This window comes from Quercus lobata, chromosome 2 (assembly GCF_001633185.2).
Source record: "Quercus lobata isolate SW786 chromosome 2, ValleyOak3.0 Primary Assembly, whole genome shotgun sequence".
Lineage (NCBI taxonomy): Eukaryota > Viridiplantae > Streptophyta > Magnoliopsida > Fagales > Fagaceae > Quercus > Quercus lobata.
Window position 1 is genome coordinate 20,160,940 of NC_044905.1, and position 27,831 is coordinate 20,188,770.

Below are 27,831 nucleotides of genomic sequence, written 5' to 3' on the forward strand. Positions count from 1 at the left end.
TTCTTCCAAGGAATTCCTCGAAAGCAATCATTATTCCTTGCATACTGATTGCTAAATAGTAAATATTCATCGTTTACCGAAAAAAAAATATCCATCAAAAACAGTGCTCCGAGAATTTCCAAAACTAGTCCCACTATGTCACTATACCAGCTGTTTCAACTTAGTCCACAAATTTATGCGCTTAAAATGCCACAAACGACTCTTCCTTGTTGCTTTGAGAGTACAATTTGTGTGTATAAAATTCTTATAAAGTTCTCTACCTTCACGCAACAATGACAATATCCGTCTTTGCCTTGCATTGACAAAATGGTCTAAAACTTTGTCTAGAAGTCCCTTATGGTTCTCTCTGTCTCTCTGCCATGTGTATATATGCACCATCAACATCATGTAAAATAGGGAAATATGCCCCCATTTATAGTAGTTTTGTCAGCATGAATTCTCAGTTTCCTTCACTATGCTAACTGGTCACTATCACAAATTCACAATTCACCGAAAAGAGAGAGAGAGAGAGAGAGAGTAAACAAATGGGTGCGACATCACACAAAGAAGAGCAAATAAACAAAACCCATCATCAAAACCATGCTTCACCTTATCCTATGTCTTTTGATACCTTTTTCCTCATCTATCATATCACCTACATTGGCTGGTGGGGCTGTTGATGCCTCTTACTTATTCTGGCAGGTGTTCCCAATTCTTACTGTCGAAGCTGGACTTTCTAATTAAGCTTTCTTACGCGCACTCGTAAAGAGAGTGCATGATGCTTCTATAGTATGTTCTATGGAGGCAAATATTCGAAATTGGCTACTGTTTGTACTTAGCTAAATAAGGTAAAAGTAGATGATTGTATGTGATTTATACTTAGAGACACTAATCTCAAACTTTTGTTTGGCTGAATGCATTATAATCTCAAGTCTCAAGTCTATTTCAAAAGCAATACTAAGCATTTATAAAACATGTGCAAAGTAACCACTCAGCTACTAGGATTTGACTCCAAGATGATTTAATTTATAACTAACACATATAAATTGGTCCAATTATATTATATTAATAACCAACTCTTGTTATTAATATCTAATATGAGATTTTAAATGTCACTCACATATGAGTATTCTGACTTTAAACTTATATTAGGTTTGAAGTTCTAAGTTGTTATATTTAAAATTTTGATACTTATATGTTGACTTTTTTTTTTTTTTTTTGGAGTGTCTACTTATATGTTGACTTTTATGAACAAATAATACGCATAAATGACAATGACAACGTGATGAAAAATGGTAACACTTAAGTAAAGAAGCTACTCTAGTCGGCTTCTTCTGCTCTCGCTTAGGAAAAACAAAAATTTGTTTCAAGAGCCACTTGAATATTAAGGTTTAAATATTCATCCTAGAGTTTTTTTTTTTTTTTTAATATTTTTATTTTATTATATATATATATATATATATTTATATATGTATAAAAGAAAAAGTGAATAAATAAAGGGGCAGACCAATCAAAATTTAGCTTGAATATTTTTTTAAAAATTTTAGTTTATTTCATGATTAGGGTTTTACTTCATTATTAATACAAAAATATTTTTGTCAACTCAACAAACAAACTTTCCTTGTCCCTTCAAGTACATCTAGGTAGTGGGTTCAATGAACTTAATTATAGGATGTGCCATGAATCTGGAAGTCTTAATTTCCATCCATCACATTATCGGTTACTGGGATATCTAGAATGTCTTATGAGTAGGAAATAAAAAAATCTAAGTAAAGGCTAGGATACCCAAAGGTTAATCCAAACACTAGCAAAATATCCAAAAAGCTAAGTGTGATCCATCTTTTATTTTATTTTTGCTAATTAAATAAGGATCATGTTAATGGATGCCCTTAAGAAAATTATTAATAAATCATATTAGGAAATTTTTAAGGACAAAGTTTTAGCTACAAAATTGGTTGTAGCTTAAGGCTACAAACTCACTCAATAAAATAAATACTACAATATATTTTGAAAATCTAACCGTTGAATTGCATGTTCTTTACACCCTTAATACACATGTTAAATTTTGTTTCAATCGGATATCATTTACTATATGATCTATAAGCTTATATTTTGTGCATAATTTTAAATTACAAAAACTTGCAATTTAAAAAATTTATTGATGACATAGCTATTGATCTTTAATTTTCTTGAAATTTTGCAAGCATGGAGGATATAAGAAGAAGATGTAATCCAATGGTAGATTTGTTAAAATTCACATCCAATAAAAAGATATTAAGTAAGTTTGTAGCCTAAGACTACAACTAATTTTGTAGCTAAACTTTGTCCAATTTTTAATACAACTTTTACGGGAATATAAACCCAAAGGTTAATCCAAACACTAGCAAAATATCCAAAAAGCTAAGTGTGATCCATCTTTTATTTTATTTTTGCTAATTAAATAAGGATCATGTTAATGGATGCCCTTAGGAAAATTATTAATAAATCATATTAGGAAATTTTTAATAAAACTTTTACAGGAATATAAAAAACTATTAACAACATTAATTATTTTATCATTTTTCCATAAAAAAATTTCTAAAAATAATTTTTAAATAATGTCCTTAGGACATTCATTAACATTTCCCATTAAATAATTGGAAGAAGGTGAATTTTGAACCTTTAAATCTTCATTCAAAAAAAAAAAAAAATCTTCATTCAAAAACCCAAGATATCAGTTTTTTTTTTAAAAAAAATGCTTTTTCCATCATTTTTTTTATTAGATTTAATTTCACCACAAATTAACCAAACGCGTTTTAGCAGAACTACTCCAGCCCGTCCAGGATAGTAAAGACTAGATAGCTCATAGGATGTTGTCAGTGACCAAACAATCCCTAATCACTAATGTTACTTTTTTAAGTGTCATGTTGTACTTGTACATGCTTGAGACTATAGCCCATGCACTTTTGATGTGAGTGGTATGAACTGATAATCATCCATCAAAACTTGAGTAGTTTTAGTACCATATAAAATGTCATCACTTTTGCTAGAATTATTTTACGTGTCAACTATCAAATTGTGATCGGTTATATGTCACTTTCACATAAACTCACAACTTTTTCTCCCCTGCTCATATAAATAGTTGTAGTACAAGTTGTGGCACTTTATATAATCTTAAAATTTTTGTAAAATCTCACTTGTAACAGGAGCAACTTAAAAAGGCAATTTAGTGTGGAATAATACTTGATAGTAATTATTAGGAAATCTACTGTGCAATGTTATGTTCCTTTCTTATCTTTTCTAGACTATCTTTTATCATGTGGGGGAGAGTGAGAGAGAAGGGGAGAGATCGGTTTTGGGTGGGGTTTTAATTGAAGAGACAGGCTAAGAGGCAAGGCAAATAGCAAAGAGGTAAGTGGCTAAGTGGTCCAGGGAAAGAGTTTGCTTTAAAGTGCTTTTGTGGTCCAAGCTTGAAGATAACCTAATAAGATGGGAGAGTTGAAAAGGCCAGAGGGGGAGCAAAAAAACATGAAGATGAAAGAGGGTGGGCTATAAATGCCACCATGGGTGTTGGGACAAACTCATCTAATCTTCAATACCATCTCTTACAGTGTCATACACAACAAGAACATGCATTATGATTTTGAATCTATGATATAATAAGATGATATGATGTATTTGCTCCACATGATTGATATAAACCCATATAGCAGCATCTTGTGAATTGCACATATTCGATCAAAAACAAACAAATTGCATGTCCCTATTATACACCAAGAGCATTATTTTTGGAACCACTTTTTGGCAAATTCCCTCCACCATAATTGCTCCAAATTGATACCATCTTCCTTTAATTTTGACAACCATTTTAGTGACAAGTGCGCCTTGAATAGCATATATCGAGCCAGTACAAAGTAAAATATATATAAAAAGAGTTTTCAATATGTGTAATATAAACTTTTCATTATTATGGATAAGCATATCACTTCAGTTGATGTGATCAATTGTCACGCCTAACGGAAATGAGAGAGTTCAGTGTCTAATGCATTGGAACATTTGGGTTTTTGACACTTCAATCCCAAGTTGTTTGGCACAAGAAAAGTTTGTGATTGTACGGTTTGTCTGTTTTTTCTTGCTATGTGCAAGGGCATAGAAAAGCCAAGCTTTACCTGGTCCTATTTGGCCCCATCGACATGAAATTAGTCCTGTTCAAGTTCAAGATGAACCCAAAATATGATCTTTCAAGTTTCAACTCAGCAAAACAATTATGAATATGAAATGGTTAGGCCAAGGCTCTAATCAAATGATCGATGGCTTTGGACGAAACCCTGAATGCTATTGCTACCAGTCAGTAAACGAACGAAGGGGTAGTTTTCACTTTTTGGAATGGGTATTTTGGTCTATATATGCCATTGGCTACTTTCATTTTCACATAATGGTCAAAACCCTCCAATAATTTACAATACTAATCAAAGTGGAATCCACAAGTGTTCCTAACATCGATGAGATACCCTTTTTTTCTTACTTGCTACCTTAGACCTTTCGGCAAGTCTCTTCCCAAAAGAATGCTACCCCACTCGATAACAACTAGTTAGGAAAACAACAAAATGAATTTTCTTCAGAATTTAGAAGTGGTTGCCCTAGCAGTTACGTCTTTACTAAATTTATAGATTAATGTTTAGGATTTTAATTTTTTGGGCAAATAGGGAGTCAAATTGTATAGTCTACCACTTTGACTTGTTGATGCCTAACTCTGCCTCTCTAAAGTGATGTTGATGCTTTTTTTGTTTTATACAATTGCAGAAGGTTCAAGGTACAGCTTAGCCAGCCCAATCATAGAAAATATTTACATAAGACCTAGCTAGAAGCTTTACATGCTAATAGATGCCAGATGGGCTGTTCTGAGGATGAGTCTTGTGGTACTACTAATTAACCATGAAGGTCCTCATTTTTTAAAAGATTGATTTGTTTTTTTTGGGGGGCAGAAGAAACAAATATAAGGGTGTATCTGGTAGTCTAGAAAAGTAGTTTTAGCTGTCTAAAACTCTTATTTTGCCGAAATTATCAAATGCTTGACAATTTTGTTAAAGGGTTTTAAGTGGCTGTTTGATATTGTTATAGAAAGTCACGTTTTAATTGCAAATCTTTAGTAGTAGATACTTTAAGAGAAAACAGAACTCTATAATTCACCGTTTGTGTTTTTTAAATTTAGAACTCTATATTAATGTTAATTGTAATTTGCTAAACACTTGAAATATTAAAGAACGATCTTCAGTAAAATCTCTATATAATAAGGTTTTATTATTAAAACTCTACACAGTTAAAAATTCTAGTTCCTACAACAATGCCAAACGAAACACTTTTGTTAAAGTCTATAAGGAAGACAATGGGAGCAATGAGTACAGATTAGAGAAGGTTGGCTGGCCAATTGTGTGCATAGACATTGTATATATATATATATATATATATATAAACCGAACACCTATCAACACCTACTGCGAGATTTGGATACTGAGTAGGCAAAGCATCAAACCTACCTGATATTCCTCTTCTAATACTCATCATCACTAAATGGATTCTACTAGCTAGCATTTGACCATAATAATCCTAGTTTGAAAATGAGAATGAAGAATCGAGCGGCAGAAAAGTTTGGGTAGGAAGATTAAGTTTAAGTGTACCAGCTGGTGAAGGTTGTACTTCATTCAGATCATAAAGAAGATGTGAGAACTAGTGAATAACTTTATTAATCAAAAATTAAAAATAGTCACACAAAGTAAGGGGGGGGGGGGGGGGATCAGAATGCAATCATAAACACATTTTCATGTACGAAATTTGGTATATGATAATTTACAGTCACTTCCTTTATATGCAGTGGGGAAGGCAATGGAGCCAGGAAATTTTTCTTAGTGATGAATAAATAAAGTATGATGAGGTTTTTTTTTCCTCTCTTTTTTATATATTATATTCCTTGCACGGTCATTTTAAAGAGTATAATATATAAAAATTATTTTAAATATTAATTAAGTATTTTATAACGCAATATGAGTATTATAAAAGGTATATTACATTTGACAAATTCATGTCAATATTGACAAAAAGATATGATTTTTTTAGCCTTAATCAACAATGATTTAGACATTAGACAAGTACATAAAAAAAATAATAACATCTTGATTTGTTTATCCTTTATTGTTTAACTATATATTTTATAATTTTATGAATATTCAAATTAAATTAACTACTTGGTATATACAACTTAAATATCAACTATGAGAAATAAATAACTTTAGACTTTTTTTTTATAAAAGTTATACTTAAAAAATATATATTATTCATAAATTTATACCAAAAAATTCCTCCTCTCTCACCAACCTTCCTGAAGGCCAAAACCATTATGCAAGAAGCTAGTCAGAGTCACCGAAGGAGCAAAACAAGTCTACTAAGTCATGTGAGCATGCACCATTTACGACATCTTTGATTATGATTAAAAGAAACAATCTCAAATAAATCAAGATCCAATTTTAAATAATTTCTTGGTGAACACAATCTACTTGAATTTGAGACGTTTTACACTAAAAATATTCTTTTAAACAAAGGTATTCCTGTTTAGATGGCAGAGAAAGATCAATCTCATGAAAACCTTATATTCCATTCAAAGGTTCTACCTAGTGAAAACGCTCTTAAATTTTAGTTAGGATTTAGGTTGTTATAAACATAACTACTTTACCCACTCATATGTATAGACATACATGTGTACTTAAGATTTTCTTAATTTATAAATACTTAAATTTTTTGTAACCTATACGGCTATACATACTTTTTTTTTTTTTTTTGGGGAGAAGGTTATGTGGAAATGAAGAAGAAAAAGAAATTACTAAATCAAATGAATGGTACATATATAATATATAAATCCAAGAGTCCTAACTCAGTAACATAATCTACTTTTTTTCTATTAGGAAAACTGGAAAAAAACCTCTCCTCATATTATTGTAAACTGTAACTATAAAATTATAAAGAAAGAAGTACATTGCATTGCATGTACTACTAATAACATTGCTATAGGTTAAGATCATTTTACTTATACTGCAAATAAGCCTTAATCCTTTTTTTTATCTTTGAATTGCAGCCTTAATTCAATGAATTTAGATTAAGATAATATAAATAAACCTGAACTAAGATTGGAATTTTATATCTCTACCTTTATTCCTTCTTCGTACAACGTATCAACACAAAAAAAAAAAAAAAAATATATGAGTATGAATGCTTCCACAAAGGAGAACATTGTCCAGCACATAAAATCTCGAGTCTTTTGACCCATGCATGAAACATTAAAAGCTCCCACTCAAGCCCAAAGTGGACATTTAATTTACTTTAATTAAGAGTCGGCATCTATGAAGACATTATCAACAAAATTCTAAGAAGACAAAGACACGGTGGCAAAAACCTTAGATAAGACTTTTTCCCACTCCCATAGTATGATATCCTTGTTTTTCTACATAATTAGGTGGACCCCAAGTTTATATTATAACTAAACCCCAACCTACCAAATACAAACCCCCAATTATTATTATAATCAACCTGCTAAATATTCTTTTTAACCATAATCTCTTTTTTATTTGTTTATTATTTATTTTAATGATCAGTAAAAACACAAAAAGTGTATCAAAGCGGACAACATGCGGGCTCCTCTGTTTGGCTCCCGTGTAAAACGTGTGGGCCCACCGTTGTCGTACTAAGGGAATGCGTGGCACGATTTGATTCGTTCACCCACGAATTGCACGTCTCACTGGATTCTTTTTTTTATGTTTTTGTTTTTTGACAAGTGTCACACAGCTAACCATCCACACGAATCTGTAGATATTTTGTCTTTCCACGTCGAGAAAGTCTATAAAACTGTAGAGATGTCGTCCGTCGGCATTGAAAAAGGTTCACTCACTGCTTATTATTATGAGAATTGTTAGTGGGATACTATAGTAGAATATAGTAATATTGCTAGTCGGCATTACAATTAAGACTAAGAATCCACTCTTTCATTAATTGCAGCTATTGCACACAGTTTGCTTAAACCATAGGTCTATTGTTTCTTTGACAGTTTTTTTATTGTACAACTTGATGAATAGATTCAGCACCGAAAAAAAGCTATATTGTTTCTTTGACAGTTTTTTTATTGTACAACTTGATGACTGGTATGAACAAACTTTGTTACACTTCCTAGCTCAACCTTTAAGGTCTGTTTGGTTGGAGGGGTGAAAAAGTGAGAGGATAAAAAATGGTGAGATGATGGAAAAGTGGGAGGATATAAATTTTTTTTTTTTAATTTTCCTCATTTTTGTTTGGTTGGGAGTGGAAAAATGGAGGGATGGAAAAAATTAGTTTGTATAAATTTACACATATATCCTTGTAAAAATAATGCCCAATTAAAACCAAAAAAGTGATAAACAACCAAAAAAAAAAATCAATTAACTAAATTTATTAAAAAAATAAAAATCATGTCCATAAAAAAAAAAACACATCTAAATATATTTATTTTTTTAAAAAAAACACAAAAGAATACTGGACAAGCTGCCCAATAAATCAAAAGTAAAAAAAAAAGAAGAAAAAAAAGGCAGGCAACGTAGGAAAAAAAGAAAAGAAAAAAAAGTGTGAAGAAAAGTAACATGGGTGAAAGTGCAATTGTACATGGGCATCGTCTAAAAGTAATGCCCTATTTCTCTCTTCAGTTTTCTTTCCATTTTGGAGAGACAACTTTTTGGTGGGTTTAGAGAGAAAACATCTGGGTTCCACTATTTATTTTCCTTCCTCCTCACTCAACCAAATACATTCCAAAAAATTTTTCATTTCCATTTTCTATCCACTCTATTTCACCTCCAAACAAACACACCCTAAGAGGTAGGGATGGACCCAGTGGAGGCCTGAGCCCCCCTGACCCAATATTTTTTTTTGGTAGTTGAATCCTCCTTTCAATACCTTAGCCTCCCTCCTCTCCAATTAGCCTAGCTAGCCTACTCCAACTAGCAACTATCCAATTCAAAAACTTAATAAAAACAATAAAAGCCTTCATAATGGTGATTGTATTTTAGGGAACAAAACTATATTACTACCAAAAAACCATGTGTTATTGGAGAAACTAAAGCTAAATTTTTTGTAACTACAGTAAACTGATATAAATACCAGTTGACTGTAGCAAGTTGTTAAGATTATCTCTCTTCCTTCAATTAAAAAACTCAAATTCTCTCCCTTCCTTTATTATTTTAATGAATTATTTATATTATTTTAAATGAAGTGGTAATAAAATTGAACATTTGATATTGAGTATATTGTAAAATGAGGTGATAAAATAGATAAAGTAGTTTTTTGAGGTACTAAAAGCTAAATTTTTTAGCACCACTATTGTGAATGCTCTAACTTCAAAAAATAAAAATAAAAATCCTAACTAGTCTAGTATTAAAAAACAACATTATTATTATTGTCTTTGTTGGTAGATGATTGCATTTTAATGTATTAAGAAATAATGATTTTGTGCATTTATAATTTATTAATACTATATAGATTCCTATAAGGACCGGATTTGGTTCCTAGTCCAAATGATGGATGGACTTAGGTCCAAAAAACCCAAAACAATGAATTTGTAGAGAGTGGGTTGGAAAACTAGGCTAAAATGAGTTGGATGACAAATAAAGTGGGTTCAAATGACAAGAATGGAAAGATAGATTGATTTAAACTAAAGAAAATCGTCATCGGCACAGTCCAAGGAGATCAGTTCTTATATATTTTTCTTAAGTTTGATTACAAGTTTGTTTCCTGATTGCTACAGTGTTTATCTCTTGATTTCTCGATCTCTCTCTCTCATTGCCTCCTTTTTCTTTTATACTCTCTCCACCTTTCGTCTGTACCCTCCACATGCAGGCCAGATGGTTGATGTTGACACTTGTCCCATCAACACCTTCTTGAAGTCTTTATGTAGTAGCTGTAAGGCTGAAAACCACTGTTCAGGTATCACCTCCACATTAATGCGGTCAGAAAGTTAGTTGCAGAACATTTAATGTGGTGATAGCAGTTTTCTCCTTAGATATTTTAGGACTCCCCCTCTGTCCTATGTTCCTGTAATGCTTATCCGTACCAACAGAATTTCCTGGAACGTTCCTCCAGACAACAAACCATCTCTTTGGACCTCGGTTTTGGTTAGCTGAGGAGGCATTCATCCTCGGCCCATCCTCCTGGGCCCTTATGACCAAAACTAACTTTCTCTTTTACTAACACGGATTCCCTTAACAATGTTTACTTCTCCTCGGACGACCTTTTGTCCTCGGATTGGGCCCCAGGTTCAATATATACAAAGATACAAAGCTTCCCAATACCCCTACAATTCCTATTTGGAGTATTTTTTTTATTTTCATTTAATTTTTTTGCTTATATTCCGGCCCCCTCTAGCCTGAAATCTTGGATCTGTCCCTGTTTAGAGGTAATTTAGCGTAAAAAAAGAATGAGGGAGGTCAAACTAACTTGTCTACCAATACGAGTGACTATCTCGATAAAGAATCTTGAGAATCACTTTCTTATGGCTAGTTTGGTTGGAGGACAAGGGAGGAGGATTAGAGGAGGGTAGAATAGAATTGACAAGAAATTAGCTTAATTTTCAGCTAACTATACTCTAATCTAGGAGTTTAATTCACCCTCCTAATATCAAGGGTTTCCATTTAAAATTCTATTATTGGGCCACTAATTGTTGGCACCATCGGTTTGATCCACTAGTCGTTGTCATCAAGTATATGTGATTTCTTGGATGGAGCAAGCAACAACGGGTTTTTGGATAAGAGAGAGAGAAAGAGAGAGATTTGACTGTTGGATGGCATAAGAAAAAGTTGCTAAATATTATTTCACTTTGCTACAGTACTTAGTAATGTTACTTAGTTATTGTAGCAAACCAAATATGTATGTGGGTGTATATATATATGTGTGTGTGTGTGTGTGTGTGTGTGTGTGTGTGTGTGTTGAGGCATTAGTGAGCTTGTTATAGAGCAAGCAAAATGACTTTTGGTTCCTAAATTTTGGAAAATTTTGGGTTGTATTCATTCTCATTAGTTTTTTTAGCTGGCTATAGGATTATGGTTTCAAATTAGGTGCAATTGGCTTCATGTGTTGAGATTAGCAGTTAAGAAATTAAATTTTAATTTCAACCATTGGAACTAATTGGACTCTATGACATAACCTAAGGGCTGAGATTAAAAGTTATCTCGGCCCTTGAAACTAATTGGACTCTATGATATAACCTATCTATTACTCTGAATCTTAATTCATAGGATTATAATCTATTTTGTTTAATTTGATTTATTTTTAATTTAGACTCTTAATTATTTTATACAAGGTTTTTCTCCAAATTGGTTTGGAAGAATTTACTCTAACCTGTTACGTGAAAACTCATTAATTATATATGTATAATTTAAATAAGTCATATGATCATGTGACTAAAAGCTCACATGGATAGTTTTATCAATGGCAATCTGGTTGATTGGAGGAATTTTCCTCAAAATAGTTTTTTTTTTTTTTTTTTTTTTTTTTTTCATTTAAGACCTTTAACTTTAGTTTGTTTTTTATTTAGTTATTTCATTGTAAGTTTCAGTTAGTTCAACTAAAAAATATTTACAATTTTTAGTATTTGGTATGGTGGAAAATGCAACTTAATGGATTTTTATTTGGTGGTTAAGGATGAATAAGTCCAATAGAGTGAAATTTTTTTTCCAGAAAATAGATATTACTGATCTCCAACATAAATAAACTCCATAACACAATTCCTAGCGTGCGTTTGGATTGGGCGTTTTGCCTAATCTGTGTGTCTGCATTTATTTAGTGGATCCCAGGGGTACTATTTACGGACTCACAAAAATCAGCAAAACATAGATTTTTAAGTAAATTTAGGTCCCACAGTATTATTCACATCTTTAAAAATTATTTTGCTATAATGTTTTCAATAATAAGTTTTCAATTTTCAACAAATAAGCAGTATCCAAACACACCCCTAATAGTAATTTCTCTATTTGCGCTTTTACATACTTCACAGACTAATCGTTGAGTGCCATTGACCAACATTGATTGACCGTTGACCAATATTGACTTTTTTCTAAATGGTAATTTTTTCCTCAAACTTCTCATTTTTCTACTTAATTTTTCACAATAGTTGATTGTTAGGTTTTATAGTTTAGTAGGAGGATTGAACTTGACCCCATAGTTTAGGAGGGCAAAGTCCAATTAATCGAAACAAAAATTTGTTGTAAGTGAAGTGACAATATATATAAATATATATATATATATATATTATTAAATGATAGGCCAAAAATGAATTGAGCTATTGTGATAAATTAACCAATTAATTTAACCAAGTGAATTAATTAAGTTAATTAATATGCAAACGTGTGGTAGCACAAACAAATCACCAATTAAATTAAGTATGTAGCGGAAAATAAATTGACACGGTGATTTATTTACGAATGGGGAAAACCAACACGGCAAAAATCCCACCAGGTGATTTTAAGGTCACTACTCCCGAAATTCCACTATTATCACAACAAGTGGTTACAAGTAAAGGAATCCCAGTACCTTATACCAACTTACAGTTGAACCCTTATCCCAATACCTAATTAGACTTGTTCTGTAGTGACAATTTCTCCTTTCAATGTACAGCTCCCAGTACGTGACTAACCAATTGCGCGAATCCCAATACGCGACTTCAATCACCAACTAGAGAAGGTTGTTGGCTGCAAAGTTTTTTAGTTTATCGCAATGATGAAGATCAAGAAGATGATTGGTCACAAAATCCTACGGTGCACAAACACAGCAACTTCTTCACAAGAATGATGAACTAGGGCAAATTTTGTTTCCGGTCACAATTTGCTTGAACAAGCTTTTGCTCAACACTTGTGCAACTTGTGAACTCTTTGATGGCCCTTAAAATAATTCTTTTATATGTCCAGGGTTGTGAGAAAAGAAGGCCCAAACACATAAACACGGATTGGAGTCAAAACAGAACTGATCTGTTTTTCATAAACCTCGACAGATACCCTATATGTCGAATTGTTGTTGAGCCACGGGGCTGAACAACTCTTTAAGCTTGATAGATGGCTAGCTGTCGAGTTTTAATGACAATCACTTTTCAACTTGTTTCTTGGACAGACTCGCATGACTTTAACACTTGATCTTGAAACAAAGTTTCTTGAAGTATTAAACACATTCTAGATCTACCCAAATACAAGTAAAGTGCGTTTTATCAAAGGATAAGTCAATTACATAAAATAGTGACATATGTTCCTAACAAGTGAATTACATATGTCCTAACATTAAAAAAATATTTACCTTCAAATAATCATTCTCTATTTAAAAACAAAAAAAAGGTTGGAGATGACTAAGAAAAAGGCAAGATTACATCCATAAATAACTTTACCTATATCTAAAAAAAAAAAAAAAAAATTATGCACTATGATCAATATTGTGGGAAAAAGGCAAAACTTAAGACCAATTTATTAGGTGTTGTATATTAAGTTCTTCAATTCTTATCCAGAAAAAAAAAGTTCTTCAATTGAATTCAACCATAAATTTTTGACCAATACAGCCAATATATATATATAATTCTTTTGAAGGATGCCTAAATTCAATAAAGTTCTTCTCCAATAATAATAATAAAGTCAAAAATTTCGTTCAAATCTATTTTGGTGAAATCTACTCCAATCCATTTTGTCGCAGTTATAAAATTATCAATTTATATTATTTCAACAAGTTACATATTTATTAAAAAAAATCACGTGACTAAAAGTATTCATAAATAGTTATTGCAACTGTCATCTACTAGGTTGAATCATTTTTGTTTTTTATTTTTAAAATTAGTTTGGAGGGAAAAGTTACATGATTCAGTAGTGTTGTTCATTGGGCAATGTAATCATAATCATTATGGATGGTCAAACCCATTATGATATATATATATATATATATATATTTTTAATAAAATCTAAAACCCATAAGGAAAGATTTTAATAAAATGTAATATATGACAAACAACAAACCTTACCACCTTGGACGATAAAACAAAAAATACAAACAAACAAAGAACAACATTAAAGTGCCATCAAGTCATACTCTACATCAACTTTAGAGCATTCACCACCGCACACATTTGGTGCGATGGTCACTCTACAAGTATAAGTGCTTGTGGGGTGTAGGAGGGCAAGGGTCGGGGTTTAAGTCTCCAGGAGGGAACTTCACACATATACATTTAGATTAGGTTAGGGTAAAATTTATATCTTATATAAAAAATAAAAAATAAAAAACTTTAGAGCATTCGCATTAGTTCATGCAGAGATCTCTGGTCATTTTAGAATAAAAACTTATTTATTCTATTTTACATACTTACTTTTCAAAACATCTCACATTATATTATCTATTTTACACTATATTTCATTAAAATATCATTTTTTCTTAATTTTTCTTAATTATTTTTGTAGGGGTGATAGGCCCAAGGATGCACACATATTGGGCCGGGGACCCAATCCGAGGAAAGGAATAGTCTGAGGACGGGTAAACACCTTCCTAATAATCTGTGTTGGTAAATGAAGAAGTTAGTTTTGGTCATAAGAGCCCATGAGGGTGGTCCGAGGACAAATGTCTCCTCGGCTAACCAAAGCCGAGGTCCTAAGGGGTGGTTTGTCGTTAAGGGGAACGTTCCAGGAAATTCTGTTGATACAGATAAGCATTACAGAAATATAGGATAGGGGAGAGTCCTAAATATCTAAGGAGAAAGCTACTACCATCGCATTGAATGCTCTGCAGCTAACTTTCTGACTGCAGTAATGTGGAGAGGACCCTTGAACAGTGCTGCATTGGCTATCCCAACGCATAGAGAGCCTGAGAGGGTGTCTAATGGGACAAGCACTTAAGTAGTGGCTTGGATAGTCAACAAATGGAGGGCCAAGATCGTCTAAAGAGAAGTATATAATGGAGGAGACCCTTCATGGAGAAAGGATTGAGAAATCAAGAGAGAAACACTGTAGCAATCAGGAACCTAATTTGTAATTAAACTTGTGAGAAGTATATAAGAACTAATCTCTTCGAACTGTGCTGAGGACAATTTTCTTTAGTTTAAATCAATCTATCTTCCTATTCTTGTCATTTGAACCCACTTTGTTTGTTGTCCAACTCATTTTAGCCCAGTTTTCCAACCCACTCTACAAATTCATTGTTTTGGGCTTGAGTCCATCCATCTTTTGGGCTAGGGATTCAAATCCGGTCCTTACAAATGGCGTCGTCTATGAGAATTTCTGGTGTTATAGTGAGTCTGACGTTCGACTATGGAAGATCCAGGTTCACACCAGGCAGAATCTATGGGGTCCCAACGTGAAGATCATTTTGTCAACCTTGAGCAAAGAAGGGACCGAGAGGGGAGTGTGCATACTACCCATACTAGTAGGAGCCATTCTCAGGGTGTTAGCCACCTCTCTCATGAGAAAAATACCAAAGCCATACAGCAGAAGATTAATCATTTAAAGAGGAAGTTGCACCATGAACAGAGAAGGTGAACTCCCTTCATTTTTTATTTCTCTTCTAACGATGAAGAGGATGGTAGTTATAGGCCGAAATCAAGGACTCCTCCCAGTGAGTCTTTCTCGTATGATGAGGACTACTACCATGAGCACAGAAACATAAGCTCATCTTCTAAAGGCTTGGGGAATGATGCGATGAGCAAAGCACTAAAACAAATTTCAAGGTCACCTTTCACACGCAGGATTGAGGAAGGGAGGCTTCCTCGGCGATTCACTTAGCCCATATTCACCATGTACAATGGTCGCACGGACCCTGTGGAGCACGTAAGTCATTTCAACTAGAGAATGACTGTACACTCCAAGAATGAGACCTTGATGTATAAGGTATTTCCGTCCAGCTTGGGGCCTGTAGCGATGAGGTGGTTTTATGGTCTAGGTGTAGGTTTTATTGACTCCTTCAAGGAGCTCACTCGAGCGTTTGGGTCTCGTTTTATTACGTGTAGTAAGGTTTTTCGACCTTTAGATTCTCTTTTGTCCATGTCCATGCGAGAAGGTGAGACCTTGAAAACGTACTCGGACAGGTACTGGGAGATGTTCAATGATATTGATGGGGACTTTGATGACGTGGCTATAAGGACATTCAAGGTCGGATTGCCTACTGAGTATGATTTGAGAAAATCCTTGACCAAAAAGCCGGTAAGGAGTGTTCGTCGGCTTATGGATTGCATTGACGAGTACAAGGGGGTCGAGGAAGACCAACAGCAAGGCAAGGGGAAGGGTAAGGTTATCCCTCAGGAGAGGAGGGATTTTAGGTCAGACAAATACAACAATAACAAACCCTGAAGGGATTTTACGGGACAATCTAGTTCTACGGCTCCTTAGGTGGTTAACACTATGTTTCGAGAACCAATGCATAAAGTCTTAGAGAAGATCAAGAATGAGCCCTACTTCAAATGGCCAAACAAAATGGGAGGAGATCCCTTGAGGCGTAACCAAAGCCTTTATTGCCAATACCACCAAGAGTGGGGGCATACCACCGAGGACTGCAGAACTCTATGGAACCATCTGGAGCAACTAATCAGGGAGGGTAGGTTACAACAGTTTTTGTATCGGCCTAATGGGTAAGGAGACTAATTGAGGTTAAGGGCACAGAGGAACGCTTTTCAAGGCCCTCGTTAGGCACAATTAGTGTCATCTTTGCTACACCTGGAAGAACTGGTTCTTATCCTTCTAGGGTGATGGTTGTAGCTCGGCTACTAGCCGAGGACTCTAATTCTAAGCCAAAGAGGGCTAGAGTGGAGATTCAACCGTCGCTAAGTTTTTCGAACGAAGACAAGATTGGAACCATCCGGCCACACGATGATGCTTTAGTGGTCATCCTAAGAATAGAAGGGTATGATGTGAAGAGGGTGATGGTAGATCAGGGCAGCAGTGTAAAGATTATGTACCCTGACTTGTACAGAGGGCTGAACTTAAAGCTTGAAAATCTGACAGCTTATGATTTGCCTTTGGTGAGTTTTAATGGGAAGGTTGTCAACTCAAGGGGTCAGATTAGGTTGCCTATGCAGGCGGGTTTCGAGGTGGTCGAAGTGGACTTCATTGTGGTGGACGCATACTTTCCCTACACGGCCATTGTGACTAGACCCTGGCTTCATGCCCTAGGGACCGTTTCTTCAACTCTGCTTTTGAAAGTGAAGTATCCATCAGGGGACCGGATTGAGGAGCTTGTGGGGAGTCAATCCATGGCTTGTATAGAGGGCTGAACTTAAAGTTTGAAGATTTGACAGCCTATGATTCGCCTTTGGTGAGTTTTGATGGGAAGGTTGTCATCCTAAGGGGTCAAATTAGGTTGCCCGTGCAGGCGGGTACAGAGGTGGTTGAAGTGGACTTCATTGTGGTGGACGCATACTCTCCCTACTTGGCCATTGTGGCCAGACCTTGGCTTCATGCCCTAAAGGCCGTTTCTTCAACTTTGCATTTGAAAGTGAAGTATCCATCAGGGGACTGGATTAAGGAGCTTGTGGGGAGTCAATCCATGGCTAGACAGTGCCTCGTGGTTGCAATTATGCGTCAGCCTACGGCTAAGTCCTCGGCCTCTGCTGAGGGGGGCTTATAGCAGCCAAATCCTCCGATGTTACCTGTCAATGAGCCAGCCTAGGAGGCGAAATGTGAGGATTTGGAGAAAATTGTTGTGGATGATGATCCGGAGAAGTTTTTTCAAGTTGGAGCTCAGCTGCCTCCTCAGGAAAAGGAAGAGCTGATAGAATTTCTCAGGAGGAATATTGATGTGTTCGCGTGGAGTGCTTACGAAGCTCCGGGGGTGGATCTGAGCTTTATCTTCCATAATTTGAATGTCAATTCATTTGTCACCCCCAAAAAGTAACCACCTCGGCAATCATCTAAGGATCATTCTGATGTTGTCAAAGAAGAGGTGATGAAGTTCAAGCAGGCTGGGGCTATTAAGGAAGTTTTTTACCCTGAGTGGTTGGCCAACACCGTAGTGGTGAAGAAGAAAAGTGGAAAGTGGTGAGTGTGTGTAGACTTCACAGACTTGAACAAGGCTTGTCCAAAGTACCCCTTCCCCATGCCTCGAATTGATCAGCTAATGGACGTAACTATAGGTCATCCTAGGATGAGCTTTTTGGATGCCTTTCAAGGGTACCATTAGATACCTTTAGCCTTGAATGATCAGGAGAAAACAGTTTTTGTCACTTCTACTGGGAATTACCACTACAAGGTAATGCCCTTTGGTCTGAAAAATACGGGGTCCACCTATCGGAGGATGATGACCAGGATGTTTGAGCCACAGTTAGGGAAAAACATTGAGATTTATATAGATGACATGGTGGTCAAGAGTAAGTTGGAATCTAAGCACGTTAAGGACCTTGAATAAGCTGCGACTCAATGCTTCTAAGTGTTCTTTTGGGGTCGAATCAGGGAAGTTCTTGGGGTACATGGTTACTCACCATGGAATTAAAGTCAACCCTGACAAGTTTAAAGCAATCAACAATTTACAACCACTTCGGAATCCCAAAGAGGTCCAGAAGCTAAAGGGATGACTGCTGCTTTAAATCGATTCATTTCTCGATCAGCAGGCAGGTGTAGACCTTTCTTCCAGTTGTTAAACAAGTGGAAGGGATTTGAATGGACCGAGGAGTGTGTTTTAGCCTTCCAGCAGTTGAAGGAATATCTATCTCATCCCCCCATTATGTCCAGGCCTAAGGTGGATGAGGTTTTGTTTGCCTACATCGTAATGGCTTCCCATATGGTAAGCTTAGTGTTGGTACGGGTTGATAGTGGTGTGTAGAGGCCAGTTTATTATGTGAGTAAGTCACTACATGAGGCTAATGTCCGTTACCTACCACTGGAGAAGGTCATTTTGGCAGTGGTGCATGTTACACGTAAGCTTCCCCACTATTTCTAATTGTGCACCGTTGTCGTCCTAACCCAGCTCCTATTTAGATCTCTACTTTGGAGTGCTGATTACACAGGGAGGATTGCCAAGTGGGGTACGATCCTAGAGGCCTTTGATATCAAGTACATGCCTCGCATCTCTGTCAAGGGTTAGGTACTCGCTAATCTGGTAGCTGAGTTTGCTGAAACCCCATTCAAAGAGAGAGTAGAGAAGCAGAACATGGATGAAAAATTGGTTGATGCAATCTCTTTATAGGAACTTTTGTCCTGGAAGGTATACGTTGATGGTATTGTGAACCACAGAGGATCTGGAGTGGGACTAGTTCTGATATCTCTAGAGAGGATCACAATTAAGAAATCCTTGAGTTGGGCTTCTCGGCCACAAATAATGAGGCTGAGTATGAAGCTTTGTTAATAGGGATGACCATGGTTTAGAAAATGGGTGAAAAAGTAGTGGAAATCTTCTCTGATTCAAGGCTTGTTGTGGGCCAAGTTCAAGGGGATTTGGAAGCCAGAGATCTCAGAATGCAGGAATATTTGAATCAGGTAAAACACTTACAGTCTGGATTTGAGTCTTTTAATTTGTCACAAATCCTTAGAAGTAGAAATTCACATGTTGACTCTCTTGCCATGTTGGCAACATCCTCGGCACAAAATTTACCTCGGGTGATTCTTGTGGAGAACTTGTGTAAACCTACTAAGGTAGGGGGAGATTGGGTTCATGTTCATCAAATAAGGGTGGGTCCTAGCTGGATGGACTCAATTGTGCTATTCCTTAAGGAAGATATCTTGCCCGAAAGTAAGTTCGAGGCCGACAAGGTACGGAGTAAAACTCCTCGGTTTTGGTTGTCCGAGGACTAAAAATTGTACAAGAGATCTTTTTCTGGCCCGTATCTGCTATGCATACACCTCAAAGCAGTTGAGCTACTCCTAGAAGAATTACATGAAGGGATTTGTGGAAGCCACATAGGAGGCAGATCTTTATCTCACAGGGCCTTCACTCAAGGCTATTGGTGGTCAAATATGCAAAGGGAAGCATAAGAGTATCTGAAGAAGTGTGACTAGTGCCAAAAATTTGCACCAAACATTCATCAACTAGGAGAAGTCCTAAATCCTCTGTCCAGCCCATGGCCTTTTGCTCAATAGGGCTTGGACATTATAGATCATTTCCCTAAGGTAGTAGGGAATAAGAGGTATTTGTTGGTCGGTACTGATTACTTCACCAAGTGAGTTGAAGCTGAACCATTGGCAAATATCAGGGATGTGGATGCCAAGAGATTTGTTTGGAAAAATATTGTCACTTAGTTTGGAATCCCTCGTGCCCTCATCTCGGACAACGGTCTTCAGTTCGATAGCAAAGCTTTCAGGAGGTATTGTTGTGACTTGGGCATAATAAATAGATATTCCACCCTGGCATATCAACAGGGGAATGGACAGGCTGAAGCATTCAATAAGGTCATAGTGAGTGGGTTCGAAAAAAGGCTTGACGATGCAAAGGGAAAATGGGTGGAAAAGTTGCCACATGTCCTTTGGACATACTGGACTACATCTCGAAGGTCCATTGGGGAAACCCCATTTTCAATGACTTATGGAGCCGAGGCTGTTATCTCTCTGGAGACTGGATTCCCAACACTAAGAACTAGTTCTTTTACTCTGAGCAACAATGACGAGTTGTTAGGAAAGAGCCTAGACTTAATTGAAGAGCGAAGAGAAAATGCCATGGTCCAATTAGCCTATTATCAACACAAGCTTAAGTAAGGGTATGATGCTAACATGAAGCTAAGGCCACTGGTGCCTGGAGACTTGGTGTTAAGAAAGGTTCTAGGTACTGCAAAGAACCCAGCATGGGGAAAGTTGGGGCCCAACTGGGAAGGGTCATATCGCATCACCTCGATGGCTGGAATAGGTGCGTACCATCTTGAAGACCTAGATGAGAATGCTGTACGACACCCCTGGAATGTAAATAAACTGAAAATGTATTATTATTAATGAAATTCCTCCTTGTCACATTCTCTTTTATTACATTATCTGTTGAGCTTCATATTATTGTCATTCTAAGTATCAAACAGAACCTTTCATGCTTGACTTCTCGAACCACATACCTTAGATAAATTGATATGTTAAGTTATTTTTCTAAGTATTAAACAGAACCTTAACTATGTCTGGTTCCTCAGACCACATACTTTGGGTAAATTAATACTTAATGACATCTTTTTAAGTATCAAACAGAACCTTGGTCATGTTTGGCTCCTCGGACCACATACCTTGGATAAATTGATATGTTAAGTTATTTTTATGAGTATTAAACAGAACCTTATCTATGCTTGATTTCTTGGACCACATACTTTGGGTAAATTAATACTTAATGACATCTTTCTAAGTATCAAACAGAACCTTGGTCATGCATTGCTCCTCGAACCACATATCTTGAGTAAATTAATATGTTAAGTTACTTTTCTGAGCATTAAACAAAATATTAACTATGCCTGGTTCCTTGGACCACATACTTTGGGTAAATTAATATTTAATGACATCTTTTTGAGTATCAAACAGAATCTTGGTCATGCCTAACTCCTCAGACCACATACTTTTGGTAAATTGATATGTTAAATTATTTTTCTGAGTATTAAACAGAACCTTAGCTATGCCTGGTTTCTCGGATCACATACTTTTGGTAAATTAATACTTAATGACATTTTTCTAAGTATCAAATAGAACTTTGGTCATGCTTGGCTCCTCAGACCACATACTTTAGGTAAGTTGATATGTTAAGTTATTTTTCTGAGTATTAAACAGAACCATAGTTATGTCTGGTTTCTTGGACCACATGCTTTAGGTAAATTAATACTCCCTGACATCCATCTAAATATTAAATAGAATCTCAGCTATGCCTGGCTCCTCAAACTACATACTTTGGGTAAATTAATACTTCCTATCATTTTACCAAGTGTTAGGGCAAAACCTTAGTTGTTTCAGACTCCTCAGACTACATACTTAAGGTAAATTAGTGCTTCTTATTGATTACTTGAATGTCAAAAACGATCAGCCACTCTAAACAACAATGGTTTTCACTGTGATAGAAGGCTCAAATGGATGCTCATAAGCATCACTTAAAGCATTTACAGGCATACCTGTATTTGTTTGAGAATTGGTTATCCCTATGGTCCTTTAAACTTGCTAATGAGTAGAGAACATGGTAAGTTTAAGCTTGTATGTGTGCTACATTACTGTGTATGTCCTTAAAGTTAAAATTATGCTTTGCCAAGGTGATGGACTTAGTGGATTTAATTTGTCTTGCTGCTGACCATATGAGATAGGATAGTTTTTCTGTTACTTATGCAGGTTAATAAGAAGAGTTTTACCTCATTACTACGTTTACTAAGTGTTAGCTAAGAGAGATATTATATCAACACCAGTACGAGAATCATAGGAAGAAAAAAAAATATATATGCATAACTTTCATTAATTAAAGCCTTAAAGCAAGGTAGATTGAGTACAAAAAGGGGCAGCTTGGTTACAAACTTTGAAAACCAAAGTAGAAGTTGCAAACAAAACAAAAAAAAAGAAAAATAAGAAGAAAAAGCTATACTAAAGTCTACTTCTTTTTTATTACAATTTTTCCTTGGGGCGGGGCCTTGGACTGGGAAACGGCAGCCTCCGAGGTCCCTAATCTGTTCCTTTGGGGTCACCTTTGGCAAATATTGGAAGACTGGCAAGGACAATCTCCATCCTGGGTGCCTCCTTGTCTTTGGTAGGATCTTGGGGAGCAGCTGGGGGCTTGGTGGCATTAGAGGCCACTCCTTTAGTCACCTTAGCATCCTTTCCATTCACCCCAGGCTGCTCGGCTGCTTTTGGAGGGCTGCCATAGGATGGAGGGACCTCATTGAGGTTGCTCTTCTCGGGATTTGCAACCTTGGGAAGGGTGTCTGCCTTGGAGCTACTGGAGGAGGAGGTATGAATGGCTAGAGGGTAGTAGACACTCTCTATTTTCCTAAGTACAGATGAAGCCTCAACCTCAGCTTGGTTGAGAGCTTCATTCCATACTTGGAGGCAGTAGTTCCTACATACCCTCGAGACCTCGGCCCTAAGGGCTTCCTCAATCTCAGCCACTTCGATGTCATACCTTTGCTGCTTGGCTTCCTCCCTGGCTTTCTTTGCCTCCTCTCGGGGCCTTCTCTACCTTGATCCTTGGCTTTTTTGACCTCCTCAAACTTTTTCTTCAAGGCAATCATCTGCTCTTTGGAGGCGGCTGACTGGTCCTCGGCATTACAAAGAAGCACCCGTTGGCCTTCAGCTTGCCTCTCAACATTGTCCAAGGTAGCTGCAACACTTTTCCTTTCCCTCTCCTCCTCCTCCAACAACTTGCTCTTGAGCTCTTGGTTACTCTTCTCGGCCATGTGGAAGGTGTACACAGCTGCTATTCTTCCCCCCTCTTCTTCCTTCATCTTTCGATAGTAATAGTTCACCATCTCCTCGGCCCTAAATATGGCTTAGATGGCTCGGAAGGGAAGAGAAGTACAATTAAAAAAAAAAAGACTTACCATAGCCAGGTCCCTCTTCAAGCCGAGGAAGATCTCATGCTGCCTTATGGATCTACGGTCAGCCATGTCCTTAGGCAGCAGCAAGGAGTGCTCTATCGCATCATCAACATACCCAGTCATGAAATCCCAGATGGAGGCATCACTGAGAAGAGGAGCTCTATCCAGCTCCATGCGTGGGGCCCAAGCTAGGGCTGCAGCTCGGTGGTCACCCCTCCTTTCTCCTTTGTTGGCTGACCTCGTTTGCATCTCTTTGGGCTACTTGGGCCCCCTTTGAGGCTCAATCTCTTGGAAAGGTTGGGTCCTCCCAGTTTCTACCACTTCCTTGCCTTTGTCCTCCCTCTTCCTCTTATGATTAACTAGATTAGCTTTGAGGGGTTCGTGGGTGGAAGAGTGGGAAGCTTGATCTGGAATGCCTTCCTAGGTGCGTGTCCCCTAGGTTGGGATTCCAACAATTCTTGAAGGGTAGATCTTTGCTTGCGTTGTATCCCCATTTTGTTTGAGGTGTTAGCAGCTTCTTAGTGAGGGCTGGATTGGGCTGAGGAAGGAGAGCCGAGGTCACCAGGTGAAGCTTCTGGGGACAAAATTTGGTTGAAGACGTCGAACTCGTCCTCAGAATCGGACACTTCTACTACTTCTTCTTCTTTTTCTTCTTCCTTTATGATGGCACAATGAGAAGAAGTTCCCTCCTCGGCTACATGTTGTGGTGGTAGCTACATGTTGTGGTGGTAGGGCGACCTTTGGAATGCCTTCTGGTATCGGATCGATGGTAAGTGTGCCTTCTAGGATTGGACCAGTGATGAGGAACCTTGGAGCAGCAACACTGATTCATTGCAAACGCGGGTCCTTTGCCTTGATTACACACCTTGGCGACTGGAAAGTCTTGGAAATTGGAATGTAATCCAAGATCAAGTGGGCAGCCCTTAGTTGTTCGTCTATGTGGACAAACAGCTCAGCCTTCAAGATTTTGTCCGAGCTTTGTTGGTTCACCAGACTAAAGTTGGGAACGGCAGCTCTCTTATCTGCAAAACCATCAAAAGAAACAAAAAACATCATTAGTAAAGGACAACTCAAGTCAAAGGAATTTTCAGGTACAAACACAAACAAAGGAAAAAGAAAAGGAAGCAACTTAGAAATTGTAAACCTAGACCTAGAGCCCCACTTGGTTTCCCCTCTCTTGTCGGACAAGGGAGGCCATCGTGCCATTCCCTTGATACGATCAAGAAATACTTATTTAGGCCTTTATTGGAATCGAGGAGGCATTGGATAAGCCTTACCTCGAAGTAACTAGATTTTAGGTAATACCCCTGCCCCTTTAAGTGATGAAGGTTGTAAACCCAATTGACGTCGTGGTGTGTGAGGTTTAAGCCCATTCTCTCATTAAGGGCATCTATACTACCTAAAATTATGAACATGTTGGGTGCACACTGGGTGGGAGCTAATCTATGGGCTTTAAGGTAGTCCCTAATAACTGTATCCATGAGGATTCTCATCCCTCCTTCTATAAAAGCAATAATCAGGATTACTACTTTTCCCTCTTGCCTATCTTCGTGCCACTGCCCCTCTTTACAGTACCTAATGGCTACTCCCGGAGGGATCCTATACTGAGTCCTAAAGTTCTCTAAACCCTCCTTAGAATCTACTAAAGGGGTGAATCTACCCATTCCTAAGGAAAGTTTAGAGGGATTAAGAAGATAAAGAGAAGGAAAAAGAGCCGAGGAGGAAAAGATAAAGAAAAGAAAAGTGTATAGAAAAACAAAGAGTAAAGGTTTAGGAAGACTTACAAAAAGAATAAAAGTGTCCTCGGACAGGCTTTTGGTATTTGTAAGGGCATGAGTGAGTTGGGAAATTTTGCAAGTTCAAAGTATATGCGCTAAAACAAAATGAATGCTAAAGTGAGGTGAGTGATTGATTTGAGTGGTATTTATATCAAGGAGGGAGTTAGAAGTGGGAAAATTCCCACTCGGTTCCCAGCAAAATCTTCAGCCGTTGGATTCGCATCATGCCGTAGAACGTGGGGGATAGGGAGTCGTAAAAATTTAATGAAGACGCGTCTCGAATGCCTAAGCACCAGGAGCGTGCCTTGGGTAGTTAAAAAGGCGTCTTCGCAGTCAGAGGTGGAATACGATGAGCACAAAGCAACTACAGTGACATCAAAATCCTCCTTTCTCCTCGAGGAGCCAAAAAAAAATAATTTCAAGGGGTTATTGTAAGGGTGATAGGCTCAGGGATGCACACATATTGAGCCGGGGGCCCAATCCGAGGACAGGAATAGTCTGAGGATGGGTAAACACCTTCTTAAGAATCCATGTTGGTAGATGAAGAAGTTAGTTTTGGTCATAAGAGCCCATGAGGGTGGTCCGAGGACGAATGTCTCCTCGGCTAACCAAAGTTGAGGTTCGAAAGGGTGGTCTATCGTCCAAGGGAACGTTCCAAGAAATTCTGTTGATACGGATAAGCATTATAAAAACATAGGATAGGGGGGGAGTCCTAAAATATCTAAGGAGAAAGCTGCTACCACCGCATTGAATATTCTGCAGCTAACTTTCTGGTTGCATTAATGTGGAGAGGACCCCTAAGCAGTACTGTATCGGCTATCCCAACGCACAGAGGGCCTGAGAGGATGTCCGATGGGATGAGCACTCAAGTAGTGACTTGGATGATCAACAAATGGAGGGCCAAGATCGTCTAAAGAGAACTATATAATGGAGGAGGCCCTCCATGGAGAAGGGATCGAGAAATCAAGAGAGAACACTGTAACAATCAGGAACCAAATTTGTAATCAAACTTGTGAGAAGTATATAAGAACTAATCTGCTTGGATTGTGCCGATGACGATTTTCTTTAGTTTAAATCAATCTATCTTCTTGTTCTTGTCATTTGAACCCACTTTGTTTCTTGTCAAACTCATTTTAGCACAGTCTTTCAACCCACTCTCTACAAATTCATTGTTTTCGGCTTGAGTCCATCCATCTTTTGGGCTAGGGACTCAAAACCAGTCCTTATAATTTCTCTTTCTTATACACAACAACCATTATTCACTCTCTTCCTTAACCCTTGGAATACGTAAAGAAAGAATAAAATACTAAATGCAAAATGAATAGTGTTAATGTAACTTTTCACGGTATCTGTTACAATCATGTATTTTTACACAACTTTACATAAATTGATGTGGATGAATTTTAGATTTCATTAGCTAAATTGTGACACCTTTTCTATTATACAAGCAGTGATGTGAGTGCTACTGCAATCTAGTTACTCGATGTCTATTTAAAATTATGTTAAAAATTAAATTCAAAGTATGGGAATGGTATGGTTCCCTTCTTACTTGAAAGAAGTAGAAATTATTCTAAGAAAAAAACACAGAGAAAGGAGTAGATAGAGTTTATGAAAGAGTGCCAAAAAGAAAAAGAAAAGAAAGAAGAATTTATACAAGAATTTCCTAAATTGCAATATTTATCATACTTCTTAAATCACAAATTATGAATAGTTATTTATCACTTTTACACGGATTTATTAATTATTTTTCCACCATTTATATTCAATAACATTAAAATTGTGATAAAAGTTGTGGGAGAAGAATATGTACACATATTTTCTATATACACAATTAACATTTAAAGATCTAAACTATATATGGGATAAAATTAAAGAAAATGTTACCGAATGTTCCAATGACATTAATTTAAGAACTATTTTTAGAAACATTTTATAAGAAAATAATAAAATAATTAATTGTTCTGACAATTTTTTTATATTTTCCATGAAAATGATATTAAAATTTTTAAAATAGAATTTATGAGTTATGCTAACGAGTGTCCTTAAAAAATTAATTAATAATTTATTTTAGAAATTTTTTTGATATAACTTTATGAAAAAAAAAAATATATATTAATTAATGACTTAAAAGTATTAGTTAATATTATTTATAATTTATTATTAACAATTGCCCTATAAAATATAAACATTTATTACCATGACCCATGAATTCATGACGACGATTTCTCGGAAATCTAGCAAGGGGGCGAGAAAGACAGGATCTAATAGTAGGAAATTAGTTACGTAAGCCCTTTTACTGAGCTGCTCTGCGGTTTGGGTGACGGCAGGGTCTCTAAAAAGAGAAATAAATATGGGAAGGAGCGCACACATTCATCCATTCATACAATTCTTTAGTCTTTACAAATCACTAATAGCCAATGGGTACCACCGGAGGGGACCAGCCATAAAAACCACACAATCTCTCTCTCTCTCTCTCTTTTCTCCTGTGGGCCCTAGGGGGACCACCAACAGTTCACATTGATTAAGCCGGCGGCTGTCAGAGAAGTCAAAATTCCAGGTGGTCCCAACCTGTGTCGTTTCTCCGCGTGGACGGCTGTGATTCGCTAATGTGGCGCGTGC

The 27,831-nt window shown here is 36.7% G+C and overlaps 2 protein-coding genes across 2 annotated transcripts; both read left to right on the top strand.

Annotated features, from left to right (window-relative positions):
- Positions 1-15,827: 15,827 nt before the first annotated feature.
- LOC115960831 lies at positions 15,828-16,325 on the top strand. The gene has a single exon (XM_031079826.1). It carries the CDS (start codon positions 15,828-15,830, stop codon positions 16,323-16,325), a length of 498 nt encoding a protein of 165 aa, XP_030935686.1.
- Positions 16,326-16,720: 395 nt separating this feature from the next.
- Positions 16,721-17,245, top strand: LOC115960841. Its single transcript, XM_031079838.1, has one exon. It carries the CDS (start codon positions 16,721-16,723, stop codon positions 17,243-17,245), a length of 525 nt encoding a protein of 174 aa, XP_030935698.1.
- Positions 17,246-27,831: the final 10,586 nt, after the last annotated feature.

Excerpts from the sequence above, each read along its gene's own strand:
- LOC115960831 (XM_031079826.1), top strand. The coding sequence starts at position 15,828 with ATGACTGTACACTCCAAGAATGAGACCTTGATGTATAAGGTATTTCCG.
- LOC115960841 (XM_031079838.1), top strand. The coding sequence starts at position 16,721 with ATGGTTGTAGCTCGGCTACTAGCCGAGGACTCTAATTCTAAGCCAAAG.